This window comes from Artemia franciscana, chromosome 5 (assembly GCF_032884065.1).
Source record: "Artemia franciscana chromosome 5, ASM3288406v1, whole genome shotgun sequence".
Classification (NCBI taxonomy): Eukaryota; Metazoa; Arthropoda; class Branchiopoda; order Anostraca; family Artemiidae; genus Artemia; species Artemia franciscana.
Genome location: NC_088867.1, coordinates 59,132,245 through 59,146,634, shown reverse-complemented (window position 1 = coordinate 59,146,634; position 14,390 = coordinate 59,132,245). Strand labels below are relative to the sequence as shown.

At 34.8% G+C, this 14,390-nt stretch overlaps 1 protein-coding gene across 1 annotated transcript in view; it reads right to left on the bottom strand.

The window, feature by feature from the left end:
* Positions 1 to 14,390, bottom strand: part of LOC136027654 (uncharacterized) — a 134,035-nt gene that overhangs the window by 36,155 nt on the left and 83,490 nt on the right. The window contains exons 5-6 of the mRNA XM_065705083.1: positions 12,267 to 12,463; positions 2,290 to 2,457 (exon numbers count right to left, since the gene is read on the bottom strand). Of these exons, the coding sequence (XP_065561155.1) occupies positions 2,290 to 2,457; positions 12,267 to 12,463 (365 nt within the window). The remainder of the gene's footprint in view (positions 1 to 2,289; positions 2,458 to 12,266; positions 12,464 to 14,390) is intronic.

The window sequence follows — 14,390 nt, the reverse complement described above, 5'->3', positions numbered from 1 at the left end:
TTCGAGAGTGCCCTGATAAGGTTTAGTTCTTTTATGTTTTTTAGTTTTTTAAAGAACCAAACACATGGAACTCTTTACCATTATCAATCCAAGAATGCCCTGACAATGTTTAGTTTTTTAATGTATTAAGGAAACACGTGGTGACTTTATATTATATAACTTTATGTGTTATTTCTGTTTTTCTTATTTCTATTTGAAAAGAATTAGTGTCAGGTTGTGTTTTTTTTTCTTGTTTTATTTTCGTAAGATGTACCGTTTAAATAATTGAAAATATAGTCTGCATTATGATTTTTCCTTTTCTTTGTAATAGGTAATACGCTTAATTATGCAACAAGACAGTTAAGTTTTTCGTTGATTAACAGTGTTTAGGTCTTGTTGTAAATAAAAAAATCTAAAAAAAAATTATAAACATGTGACAATTTATGTGTAAAACAATTTTCTATTTTGAAGATGTTCTTCTATTTATGAGCTTTTACACGGAATTCGTATAACCATGGACACTAACATCTAAGCGAATTCAACAAACACTTAAAATAATATAAGACCTAAAACCCTAGTTTCTTTACAGCTAATATTCTCAAGCAATTCTCTAGGATTGAGATATTATCTATAAGTTTAATATAGTTTTAATTAGAGAGGGTTCGACCACGGTCTATAAATGTTGTTGTGAATTATTTTGCAAAAACATCCAGTTTTAAGTTACCCCCTATTAACTGCCTTCCTTCCTCGGAAGGCGCCTATAATTCACCTTTTACACTTTTCTTAGCTAATAGCTTATTAGGGGTCAGGAGCATCTTTATCCCTTAGTTAGCCTACATCAATAGAACCAACTATTAAACCCAACAATAGAGCCAACTAAGGTATATCTAAGGACAATTTCACCACATAAGCAATAATCATATCAAAAGAGCCTACAAAAGGGATTGTCAAAGGTTAATTTAAAATTCTCAAGCTTTATAAGGTTTCAACATCCCCCTCCCCTCTTCCCTAAAAAAGGTAAAAATAAAGCAAGTCATTAAACAAATTAACCGAGGATAATAATCTATTTTATTAGAAAGGCTCGTAGGTTGTTAATTGATCCACGAGGAGGGAGGTATATTTTACTGGGTTTACCCCCACCCCCTCGAAATAGGTATTTAACTCGTAAATTGACAGCAAGCAGACCTGTATAGCTAGAATGTGTCCAAATAAAAAATCCGTCTCGTAAACTGATTTGAAAAACGAAGACAAAGACATTTTATTTGAGTCAGCAAGATAAAGTATACAGGATATAAGCCCATCGTCCTTAATTATTTGATACCTCCCACCCCCCACCGAACAAAAATTTCAGACATGGCCTTGATTTATAACGTAAAAGTCACCATACTTTGCGGTATTATCCGTATTTCAGTATCGCACTTCATATAATCTAACAACGGTTTGATTCGTCAAAGAAATTTATTAACATCGTTAGCAAAAAATTTTTATTAGCTCACAGAAACACAATTGTTAATAAAATTGTTACTGCTAGTTTTCGTTAATAATCTAGATAAATAACTCGTCATGTGTACAGTTTATTTGATGTTAGAGAATGATAGCAACTAGTTGGGGTTCTGATCTGTCTTGCGCCCGGGGCAAAATCCTGATTGGCATCTCACATGTCTTCCACAAAATTTTAAGGCCAAATCTAAACAGAATTTTCAATTATTAAGAACATTATTTTCAATTTATTAATTTATCATTTAAATTTAATTTTAAATGATAAATTACCAAAGTTTAATTACCAAAAGTATCATTGTTTAATTTATTCTCATTTCATTAATTAATTAATGACCTATTAATTATTTTCATTTATTAACTACACCCTCTACTTTATTGATAAAATTTCAAAACTAGAAAATGAATACAACCAGTAAATTATTTGCTTGAAATTTAGCACCCCTTTAATTTCTGCACCTGGGGCAACTGCACCTCTACCTCTCCTCCGAAACTGCCTCTGACAGCAACTGATCAGCTGTCTGATTAATGATTTATTTTCATTTATTAACTACACCCTCTACTTTATTAATAAAATTTCAAAATGAGAAAATGATTATACTGTTAAATTATTTGCTTGAAATTTAGCACCCCTATAATTTCTGCGCCCGGGGCAACTGTCCCTTTGTCTCTCCTCCGAAACTGGCTCTGACAGCAACTGATCAGCTGTCTGAAGTCCTTTGTTTTCTAAATTCTTTGCCAAACTTTGTAAGATTAATGAGCTAAAATATACCCATTGGTTTCGTGATTTGTCGTTAATTACTACTTCCTTACCTCGAGCAGCACACAAGATTTCCATAGAAATGGGTCTGCTTACACCGGAGTCGATAAAATGAACAAGCTTGTTCTCTTTACCAATTTTCCACAGAAACAAACAGCCGTCTTTCTGTAGTGTCAGAAGAAAACATGACTCATTTCCATCAGATTGTAGCCACTTGAAGCCTAGAAAAGAGTTAGTAATCAACCTAGTAAATAGTAAATATTTACAAAGCATTTGAAAACTGCAGAGGGAAATTTCAACTTGAGAAAATTATTTTACGGGCAGGTCCATAAAACTGAATCAAAGCACAGGGCAAAAAATATCGAAAGCCTCCACCTTCCTCCTCCCCCTAAAACGTAATATATATATAGCAGCAACAGTGGTGGCCTAATATTTTTGAGAAGCATCTTTATGTGTTTGGTTATTACCACGGAACAATTGTCTGATTACCCCCTTCCCCCACAAAAAATTGTGTTAAACAGCGGAGGTAATTTTAAATAGTTTTGCTTTTATGCTGTCAACAGATATTTTTCTATCCTCAATTATTCTTAACAGAGCAAAGAGAAATCAATACATAAATTTTTACAGACCAGAGCTAATTTTGTGAAAATCAGAAACACCATAATCTTGAAAGACCGACCAGACTCAAATGACCATTCCGCATAATAATGGCCAGAGAGTCAATTATGATGATGTTTTCTCTAAAAACAGAAAACCGAAAAGAAAACAAGCTGCTAAAAGAGCTAACAGAAAATTATCAACTCATCCTAATCTTGATCCTAATCTCATCCTTCACCTAATCTTGAAGAAACGCTTGTGGCACATTCTAAAGCAACGCGGTGTTCCAGTTTAAACACAAGCAAATATTTAAAATGTGTTCGACCAGTTCAAAAGCTGAATTCTAACCAAAGACGGTTTTTCAGATTAATTTTCAACCTCGTGCGGCGTCTTTCAAGGATGTATTCTGTCGCCAGACCTGTTCAATTTGTTTCTACAGACAATTCCTTCGACGATACCGATGAAACACGGAATGAAAATAGGTGGGGTCCTTATTGACATGTTTGGATATGCGAACGATACCGATCAGACGTCTGAAGCCATAGCAGAACTGCAGAGACAATTGGACTGCCTAAGCCAAGTAATGAGACCTTTCGGAATGGAAATAAATGCCAACAAAACCAAATTTATGGCAAAGTCTAGCAATGAGCTAGAAAATCCTACCACCATAACCATTGACAGACAGAGAGTCGTAACAGTTGACCACTTTATCTACCTAGACAGCCTCTTGACTAGCAACAACTGTCATACCACCAACATCAACCGCCGCCTAGCTCTAGCAAGATCCACCTTCAGGGGACTTTAATATCTTGAAATGCAGTTACCTCTCCAATCAGTTAAAATTCCATCTCTTCAATAACCTGACTATGCCGATCACTCTGTACAGGTGTGAGGCTTGTACCCAGAAGACATAAACCCAGCGCAACCTCTTCGGGTTCGAGATGCGATACCCCCTACGCCACATCGCAAAGATCAATTACATCGACCGTATGATAAACAATGAGGCGTGAAGACAGGTGGATTTTCCTAGTACAATCCTTCATAAAATCAGACGTCAGCAACACCAGTCTTTTGGTCACGACAAAAGAATAGCCCCCAGCTATCTCCAAAGAATCACACTCGAAGGAACAATTGACGGAGTATGACCACGATGAAGACCACAGAAATAAGTGGATTGATAACTTTGACCGCAAGCACAGCATGTAACTCTCCAGAACCACATAAGATAGTCCTTCATATCGATTCCTGGCTCATGCCCTGTGAAAAGGAGTGGCCCCGAGACATTTCATGAGGATGGAAGAGACTTAAGTAAGTAAGTAAGTAAGTTGGAAAAAAGACTATTGTAATAAATAATCTGGCTCTATTTTCAAGTTTCCAACATAATGCAAGTAATATAGCCAGCAATCTGTTACAGAGGGCATTCATTAGCAGTTTTCAAACCTCCACCCCCGCACAGATTTTGACGATTTTCAACCAGCAGATCCGTCACTATTTTTCAATGCTTATGAGTAGTTTTTTAAATAGTATAAAATACTTTCTTTTAAATAGTATTAAATTGTTACCAAATTGGCAAGTATCCATTCCTTCGATGAGCCAGAAGTGGAAGGTGATTACTTGGGTATATTTCATTAGATTTGAGGTCTTTTGCTTTTAAGTTCAGGACGGCTTACATTAATAATTACTAATAGCAGGTCTCTTCTTGTTGATTGATAGTGTTTGGTTGTAGTGTTTGTCCTAGGTGATTAGTAAATGGAGTCAGAGCCTCGTTCAAGTGCTTATCTGTCTTAATTACAAAAGCAATGAAACAGGGTTTTTTTCTCCCCTTCACCGAATATTTAACTTTAACAAATTGTATGTAAATGTTCAAAATAGTTTATTCTTTAAGTAGCTATAGGTTTAAAAGTTTGTTTTACGGTCCCCCTACTTTACAGGCTATGGAACCTTTTGCGAGATTAGTGATTATATTTATTGAATGATTGAATTGGATTCCATTGAATAATTTCCATTAGAATGTAACCACTTGAAGCCTAGAATACCATTAGAAGCCAATAAACAAAATAGCACTGGAAGTATTGGAGCAAATTGTAGTAAAAATTACATTTAAAAAGGTATAAAATTAACAAACCTGCAAAAAGGGGGAATGGGTGAATTTCTGGAGCAAGTCTTAACTTCTGGGCGGCACAGAAGTCAAATTTCAAAGCATCCACAGTGATGATCTTGAATTAAAATAAGAGTTTTGTTTTCAGGATAGGTTTTTCCGGTTGCTAAGATGCCCCAAAATAGGTAGGGTCATGAGTTCTTTCTTCAAAAGGCGGTTTCTATCCTTGTCAGGGAATAATTTTTTTCCCTGACCACTAAGATCTTTGAGTTATTCATTAATGTGTGTATAATTCCAAGTATATACTTAGGTAAGCAAAACAAAACAACAGAAACTAAGTCTAGGAGCTTACACCCCTCTTCTTCAAAAGAAACGTGTCAAGAAAGCATCTTTAAGCCCTTTAAGAAAAAGAGACAAATCAAAATTGAAAGCTCTTTACTAATAAAACCCGCTTCTTCGAATAATAAATTATCAAAATTATTATCAAAAGAAATTTACTCAATAATACTAACAGCTCCCAATCAAAAGTAGCGCCCAATTAATGGTTTGCCGGTTCAGTCCCGCGTGTCACAAGGAAGAGTAATACTATTTTTTACTATTATTTAACTAATTAATTAATACTATTATTTAATTAATTAATACTATTATTAATATATTAATACTATTAATTAATAAATTACTATTATTAATTAAATTACTATTATTCATTAATTAATACTATTATTAATTAACTATTAGTATTATTTAATTAATACTATTTTATTGTACTTCCTGGTAGAAGTTCCATGAAGTAAAGATTAGCACAGTCAGTAGGGACTGTAAAGTCCAATGTCGTATTCTTTACTTTCTTTATCCTTATACTAGTAGAAAGCTGAAAATAACCGTGCCCTTCCAACGTCATTGTAAGGCCTAAAGGTCATATTTAACATTTTCACCCTTCAGGGACAATTGCCAAAAACAGTTTTCTAGATGAGAGGATCAGTAGCGTAATGTAGACATGTGAATTAAACCGCCATGAAACGTAAATTACCTCGCTGGTCTTCCAGTTGGGAACAGCTTAGTGAACAGATTTGGCAATTGTCTCACAACTGTGAAGATGTCAGTTACTCTCCTTAGACGCAACAGCGACAATCATAGGCAGCGCAATAGCACTGTCTAGGTAAAGAGCAGCATGGGCACAATGCATTATTATTTTTTTAGTGTGTTTTGGTTGTAGACCAGGGCACTTCGTATCGAAGGAAACGTAGGAACTTCAGAAAGGGCTCGTTCGATTGGAAATTGGAAGGGCTAGTGCCTTTCTTAATAGTCGAAAGTGATTGGATAGCAACTAACACCCCTCCCACGCCCACCATTTCCCCTAACACCCCCAATCGAAATTTTGAGATAGCCATTTTGTTCAATGAAGTTGAAAGTTTCGGAATTATCTCTTTGAGGATAACAACAACCCGAGAGCCCTCAGGGCAAGGATTCTAAATAGTGCCCGGGGGGTATATAAATTTATATAGAAGGGATGATCGTATAAACTCTGGAGGGGGGCTCGTTGGATTATTAATCAGAAGCTTTAGTGCCTTTTTTGAGATTCAGAGTAACGGTAGGGTGGGTACCCCCCCACACCTCATCTTTCCGCAAAATGCATCTAATAGAAACTTTAAGATGACTATTTGTTGTCGTAAAAACTTCGAAAGGGATCATTCGATTGTAAATTGAAAGGGCTAGTCCCCTTTTTAACAGTCAAAACGATTGAAGGGCGACTAACCCGTATCCCACGCCCACCATTTCTCCAAACACATCCGATCAAAATTTTGAGATAGCCATTTTGTCAACGTAAATGAAAGATCAGGAAATTATGAATTAAAGGTTGAAAACCCCTCTACAGCCCTCAGGGCAAGGGTTGTAAGTTATATACTGGGTGCTTTTGAGGTTTGTATAGAAAGGGTGATTGTATAAACTCCGGAGGGGTCTCATTGGGTTGCTAATAATAAGAAGTTTTAGTGCTATTTTTGAGATTCAGAGTGATGGGAGAGTGGATATCCCCCCCCCACACCTCGTATCTTCCCGAAATACATCTGATAGAAATTTGGATATGGCTATTTGTTATCGTAGAAACTTCAAAAAAGGCTCATTCGATTAGAAATTGAAAGGGCTAGCGCCCTCTTTAACTGTCGAAAGTGAACTAACCCTCCTCCCACGCCCACCATTTCCCCAAATACATCCAATCGAAATTTTAAAATAGTTTTTTTGTTCAACATAATTGAAAGGTCCGGAGAGTATGTCTTTGAGGATGACAAACCCTCAGGGCAAGTGTTGTAAGTTTTGCCCTGGCGGCATACAAAGTATATATGGAAAGGATAATCGTATAAACTTTGGAGAGGGCTCATTGGATTGGCAAAAAGACTTTTTAGTGCCCTTTTAAAAATGAGAGTGATGGGAAGGTACTCCCCCCCCCCCAACACACCTTGTATTTTCCTCAAATGCATCTGATAGAAATTTTGAGATGGCCATTTGTTGTCGTAAAAACTTCGAAAAGAGCTCATTCGACTGAAAATTGAGAGGGCTAGTGCCCTCTTTAATAGTCAAAAGTGTTTGGACAGCAACTGACCCCCCTCCCACGCCCATACTTTCCCCAAACACATCCAATCAAAACTTTCAGATAGCCATTTTGTTCAATATAATTGAACGTTCCAGAAATTATGTCTTTGAAGATGACAGGCCGCCCGCAGCCCTAAGGGCATAGGATGCAAGTTATGCCCTTGATCGTATAAACTTCGGAGGGGAGCTCATGGATTGGTAATAAGAAGTTCTAGTATCCTTTTTAAGATCGAGAGTGATCAAAGGATGGATACACCCCGCACCTCGTATTTTCCCGAAATGCATCTGACAGAAATCTTGAGATGGCCACTTGTAGTCATTGAAACTTCAAAAAAGGCTCATTCGATTGGAAATTGAAAGGGCTAATTCCTTTTTCATTAGTTAAAAGTGATTGGAGGGCAACAAGCCCACACCCCCCAAGCCCATCAATACTCCTCTCATTATTTCGAAGTCAAATAATCTTCCAAGCCTAAAACTACCACGAATCACTATCAATAAATAAATCAAACTCAAAACGAACAGAGATTACAATAAACAGCCGAGTCAGACTCAAAACGAGCAAAAATAAACGGTGATACGGCTGGTAACCCCCATGGCTTCTCAAGACCAGAACATAATTTGCACTTAATTGAAAACCAAACACGTATTAAATGGTTTCAGTTTTTTTTTCATAAATAAAAAATTATAGAAACTCTAAGGAATAAGTGTCAGTATATGTCAATTAAACTGACAATCCACGCTCGTTCATTTTTTTTTCTTTCAGTAAAACGCAAGTCTTGAGAAGGCATGGGAGTTTTCAGCCGTAATTTTGTTAATGTTAATTATTTGTGTTAATTATGTTAATGTTAATGTTAATTTTTGTTCGTTGTGAGTTTGACCCGGCTATTTATTGTAATTTCTGTTCGTGTTGGGTTTCATTTATTTATTTATGAGAAGATTATTTGACATTATTTCCACTCATTTTTGGCTTAATGGAGCTCTTTACTTTTCGTTGAAAAACTTGTTTTGTGGAAAATGTTTTTTAAATTGATAATAGAAAAAAAAAATAAAACTTCACACAGAGGAAACTTCCTGATTTCTCTAAGTGTCCAATACCTAAAATCATCTAAAAAAAAACCGTTACTACACAACCGTTAAAGGTATTGTGAAATATTCCTAAACAGATACGACATGCACAAAGGCAAGGGGCAACGCCAAATGTTCCAGAAACTTCTCAAATTATTAATTATTATTATGCTATTATCTAATATTCATTTTGTTTTATTTTATATATATATATATATATATATATATATATATATATATATATATATAAATATAAATATATATATATATATATATATATATATATATATATATATATATATATATATATATATATATATACATATATATATATATATATATATATATATATATATATATATATATATATATATATATATATATATATATATATATATATATATATATATATATATATATATATATATATATATATATATATATGTATATCAAATATTTCACATTTGTCCGTTTTAAACACGTTTCCTGTTGGTGTTATTAACAGTAGACCACCATGGGTTTCCACGACATTTTTATTCAGTATCGGAAAATCGTTTACACTTATTCAGTTCTTACACTTATTTAGTTCTTGGGTTCCACTTTAACTTGGTCCCTATCCTTTGTTTCATTTATGACACCGAACTAGTTCTACTTAGGTTACCACATCATACCTAAATTACTATTTCATGATTTTTATTCTGACTCTATTTCATTATAAAAGGTCATCAAAATGTCACGCAAATGTTTCGTCTTCATAAAACAAGAACTATGTGGAGATTTCGATGTAAATTTGCTTACTTTGATTGCATTCTGATGGAAAGCACCAAACTTTAAAAAGAAGAAATTAGTATCCGCTCAAATTGAAAAAAAATTGTGATGATAAATCGCATGATTTTTAGGAGGATAGAAAAACATTATTCCATAAATTTACTTGGACGGAAATAAAATTTTTAATAGAATCCATCAATGTGAAAAAACTCTATAACAACTCCTACATCAACTATATTAGTAGAAGCGGTATTTGTAATTGTTTAGCAAACATAAAAAATTGAACTGATTGAATTATACTATATATTGGTGATAACCAAAGTTAGTTACAAAATTCACGAGCCATGAAATATTAATTTATTTATTTTACGGTAATTTCATGACACAAATCAAACAGTTCGTGGTAACGAACTGTAGTAAGGAGCGACCCGGCTCAATAGTAACCAAAACTCTAAAAAATGGAATTTTGATACCAATAGCTACATCAAAAGAATCGCATTTTAATGCTGATTTTAAATATTTAAGTTTCATCAAGTTTAGTCTTACTCATCAAAAGTTACGAGCCTGAGAAAATTTGCGTTATTTTAGAAAATAGGGGGAAACACCCCCTGAATGTCATAGAATCTTAAAGAAAATCACACCATCAAATTCAGCGTATCAGAGAACCCTACTGAAGAAGTTTCAAGCTCTTATCTACAAAAATATTGAATTTTGTATTTTTTTTTTCCAGAAGGCAGATCACGGATGCGTGTTTATTTGTTTTTTTTTTTCCCCAAGGGTGATCGTATCGACCCAAGTTGTCCTAGAATGTTGCAAAAGGGCTCATTCTAACGAAAATGAAAAGTTCTAGTGCCCTTTTTAAGTGACCAAAAAATTGGAGGGCACCTAGGCCCCCTCCCACGCCAATTATTTTCCCAAAGTCAACGGATCAAAATTCTGAGATAGCCATTTTATTCAGCGTAGTCGAAAAACCTTATAATTATGTCTTTGGGGACGAATTACTCCCCCACAGTCCCCGTGGGAGGGGCTAAAAGTTACAAACTTGGACTTGTGCTTACATATAGTAATGGTTATTGGGAAGTGTACAGGCATTTTCATGAGGATTTTTTGGTTGGAGGCAGGGTTTGAGAAGAGAGGGATACGCTGGGGGAACTTTCCATCGAGGAATTTGTCACGGGGGAAGAAAATTTCCATGAAGGGAGCGCAGGATTTACTAGCATTTCTTAAAAAAAAAACAATGAAAAAATAAATATGAAAAAGTTTTTTTTTCAGCTTGAAGTAATAAGCAGCATTAAAACTTAAAACGAACAGAAATTATTACCCATATGAGGGGCTCACCTCCTCCTAATACCTCACTCTTTACGCTAAAGTATTTTTAGCAATTTCAACTATTATTCTGCGGCTTTTGTGATTCAGTGGTCATTCTTAATGAATTGGGACAAAATTTAAGTTTTAGTGTAAAGAGCGAGCAACTGACGAGGGGGCGAACCCCCTCATAAATGTAATAGAAGCATGAGAATACAAAAGTTCTTTACGTAAGCTAATTTATAAGTTACGTATATCTTTTACTAATAAAAAGATCCGTAAAAAATTAAAAGTTCTAGTTGCCTTTTTAATTAACCAAAAATCGGAGGGCAACTAGGCTTCGTCCCCCGCTCTTTTTTTTCTCAAAATCATTCGAGCAAAATTAAGAGAAAGCCATTTAGCCAAAAAAAAAAAAAAAAAAAAAAAAAAAAAAAATGCCAATTTCGTTTTAATTATTCCTCTGCGGAGAGAGCCAAAATCAAAATGTGCATTGATTCAAAAACGGTCAGAAATAAAATAAAAAAACAAGTTTTTTTGAATGAAAGTAAGGAGCGACATTAAACTTAAAATGAACGGAAATTACTTCGTATATGAAAGGGGCTGCTTCCTCATCAACGCCCCGCTCTTTAGGCTAAAGTTTTTTACTGGTTTAAAAAGAAGAATTGAGAGAAAGAGTCAAACTATAGCGTAAAGAGCGGGGCGTTGATGAGGAAGCAGGCCCTTTCATATACGAAGTAATTTCTGTTCGTTTTAAGTTTTAATGTCGCTCCTTACTTTCATTCAAAAAAACTTGTTTTTTTTATTTAATTACCAGTAAGGTAATTAGTTTAATTAGGTTATAGTTTAATTTGGCACTAAATTAAACTATAATAGAACTGACCACTGCGAAAGAAAACCTACTGGAAGGTAACTGAAAAAGAAAAATATTTATGAACAACTGACTTTAATATAGTCAATGTTTTAGATCGAAAACATTGTCAGACCATTATGAAAACTTGGTGGCAACAGAATAATGGCTGATGATATGCTCTGACTTTCACCGCATCAATTACATCACAGAAGTGGCATGTGTAACTGTTTACCAAAGACTAACAGTAATCTTCGTCAACTTTTACAAAATATTGATCATAATCAAAGGTTGAAATATTAACTTATATATTATACAGCAATTTCAGGACATAAATTATCAGTTAAGTCGGATCTAAATCAAACTACAATAGAATCGACCACTACGAAAGAAAAACGTGAAGCAAAACTGGAAGCCAACTGAATAAGAAAAATATCTATGAAAAACTGACTTTTCATAGTCATTTTTCTCGACCAAGAACATAGTCAGACTATTATAACAAAAGAAAGCAAAACTTTATTACAAGAGAGAAAATGACTGCTCTGGCTTTCGCTGCATCAACTGCATTCGCAAAAGTGGCGTCTGAAACTGTAAACCAAAGACTTTGACTCTAAATTAAAGTATAATAGAACGAAACACTACGTAAAAAAACCATGAAGTAAAAATTTTCATCGTTCACTTTTTAAAGTAATCACATGGTTAGACCATTATGAAAAAAAGGATATCAAAACTGGATGGCAACAGAATAATAATAAATATACCTATAAATGACTGGCGATAGGCTCTGGCTTTCGCGGCATCAACAACATTCACGGAAGTGGCATCTGGAACTGCTTGCCATCCTTTCTCACAATAAAAGTTGAACAACATTTTTGACAGATCAGCAATAACTTGCCATTCTTTTTCAATTCCATAAATTCTTCCATGGTAATCTAAAGAAATCGTGGCTAGTACACTCCTGGAAAATTGATTAGATGATATGAGTACTTCCTGACAAAAGTCAGGAACACGTACTAGAAACACGTTTCCGGACAACATTTTGGGCTATATATCTATTTCTACTTATCTCAAAAATTTAGAAGTTCATGCAAAGTCTGCCCCAAAGGAAGAGGAGGGATAGGGTGGTGTTTGGAACCTGAAAATATCTATTAGTGTCCTAAATATTAGCTTGTGTATCCGTTCGTGAAAGTTTCATTCGTCTACATAGAATTATATTTAAAGTGATACATATCATGAAAAGAGAAATCACCAATGCAACAGCACAAACACAAAAAAAAAGAGAGACAGAAGGAGAAAAGGAAGACTGTTTTCCTAAATTAGTGATATAAATTTGATAAACTTAATTTAAAGCATAGTTTGTTTGAAAATAATTAATGAAAAAATACCAAAAATGTTCAAATTACTTAAAACAGAGCAAACCTCAGCAATGATTTAAGAAAGTAAAAAAAAAAAAAAAATAGGGGATCGCTCGTGCAAGAATCTTGATATTCTTCTGGATGAACCACCTGAACAGACAGCAAATAAGCTTAATAAACATCTAGCTAACATTGTGCTAACGTCCCCCCCCCCTTTCTCGAAAAACCATATAATCCCTGAAACTCCAAAAGAAAAATCCTGGAAGTTTCAGCGAAGCAAATCATTGAAAAAATACAGAAACTAGAAAAAAACTAGTATTGGTCTCATTGATATACCAATTGATCTAATAAAAGCATTTCCTGATTAACTATCAACACCCCTTTGTTAGTAATCTTAATGATATTAATTACCCGTTACCCGGTTACCCGTCGTGCTTGAAGCTGGGTTGTATTACTCCAATCCAAAAGAAGGAAGGTCTGAGCGATTTTACTGGAGTACAACTAAGCACCTGGATCCCAGTTTTCTAAAAAATGTACGAGGGTTTCATAGCTAATTGGTTAAAGGAATAGATTCTTGAACTTATTGACTTTCAATAGTTTGAAAACCTAATGAGACATCTACTTCGCTCTACCATGTTAGCCTTTTTGACACCATTCTGAAAAACCTTGAAACATGGTTGAATCTTCGATTAATTGATCACCAGAAAATGTTCTAATTCACCACAATATCTTTGTAAATAAACTGCTGACGGAGTTTCAATTGAGTCCCTTTCTAGTTAAAATTATTGCCTCCTTTTTAACAAATCGTTCTCAAGTGCTTAAATATAAAAATATTTATTCCAATCCTATCTGCCTATCTTTTGTGGGGTCCACCGGTGAGCCCTGAGGGGTACCATTTTATTCCTTATGGGCAATAGCCTCAAGACTGATCACACAGAGCGATGGAAGTATGTGGACGACCTGTCTGCACTTGAGGTTTTTCGACGAAATATTAAAAGCTCAATTATGACATTACTTGACGATGACATACAGAAGGCTCCTTTGTCAAAGATGAAAATTAACACGAATAAATCGTCAGTTATGACAGTTAATTTTTTATTAAATCACTCCCTTCTTTCACAAGCCCTATTACTCCCAAGATCTCTGTCACATGCATTAAACCATGTTCAAAACATCCTCATACAAGCTTCCTATTTGGTTTCCCAACTAAAACTTTTGATAAAATGCTTCAGTCCCCCTAAGGATCTTCTCCATAAATAGTGGATGGAAGGTTCCATATCACTACCTACTAGGTAAGTTCAAGTTCACCACGTTGACCAAGAGAAGGCACCTACTGTGCCTTCGTTACGGTACCAAGACCCTGTCTGTCCCCCGACTATGTTCCATCATCCCCGAACCCAACCTTCTCCCTGCAACAGACCGTCCGTAAAAATCCTAAAAAGACCCAAAACTGACTCCCATCCTCGCTAAACATGAAAGATATGGGAAGGGTTTGGTAGAGCTGCATAATAGCCAGGAATACTGGTCATT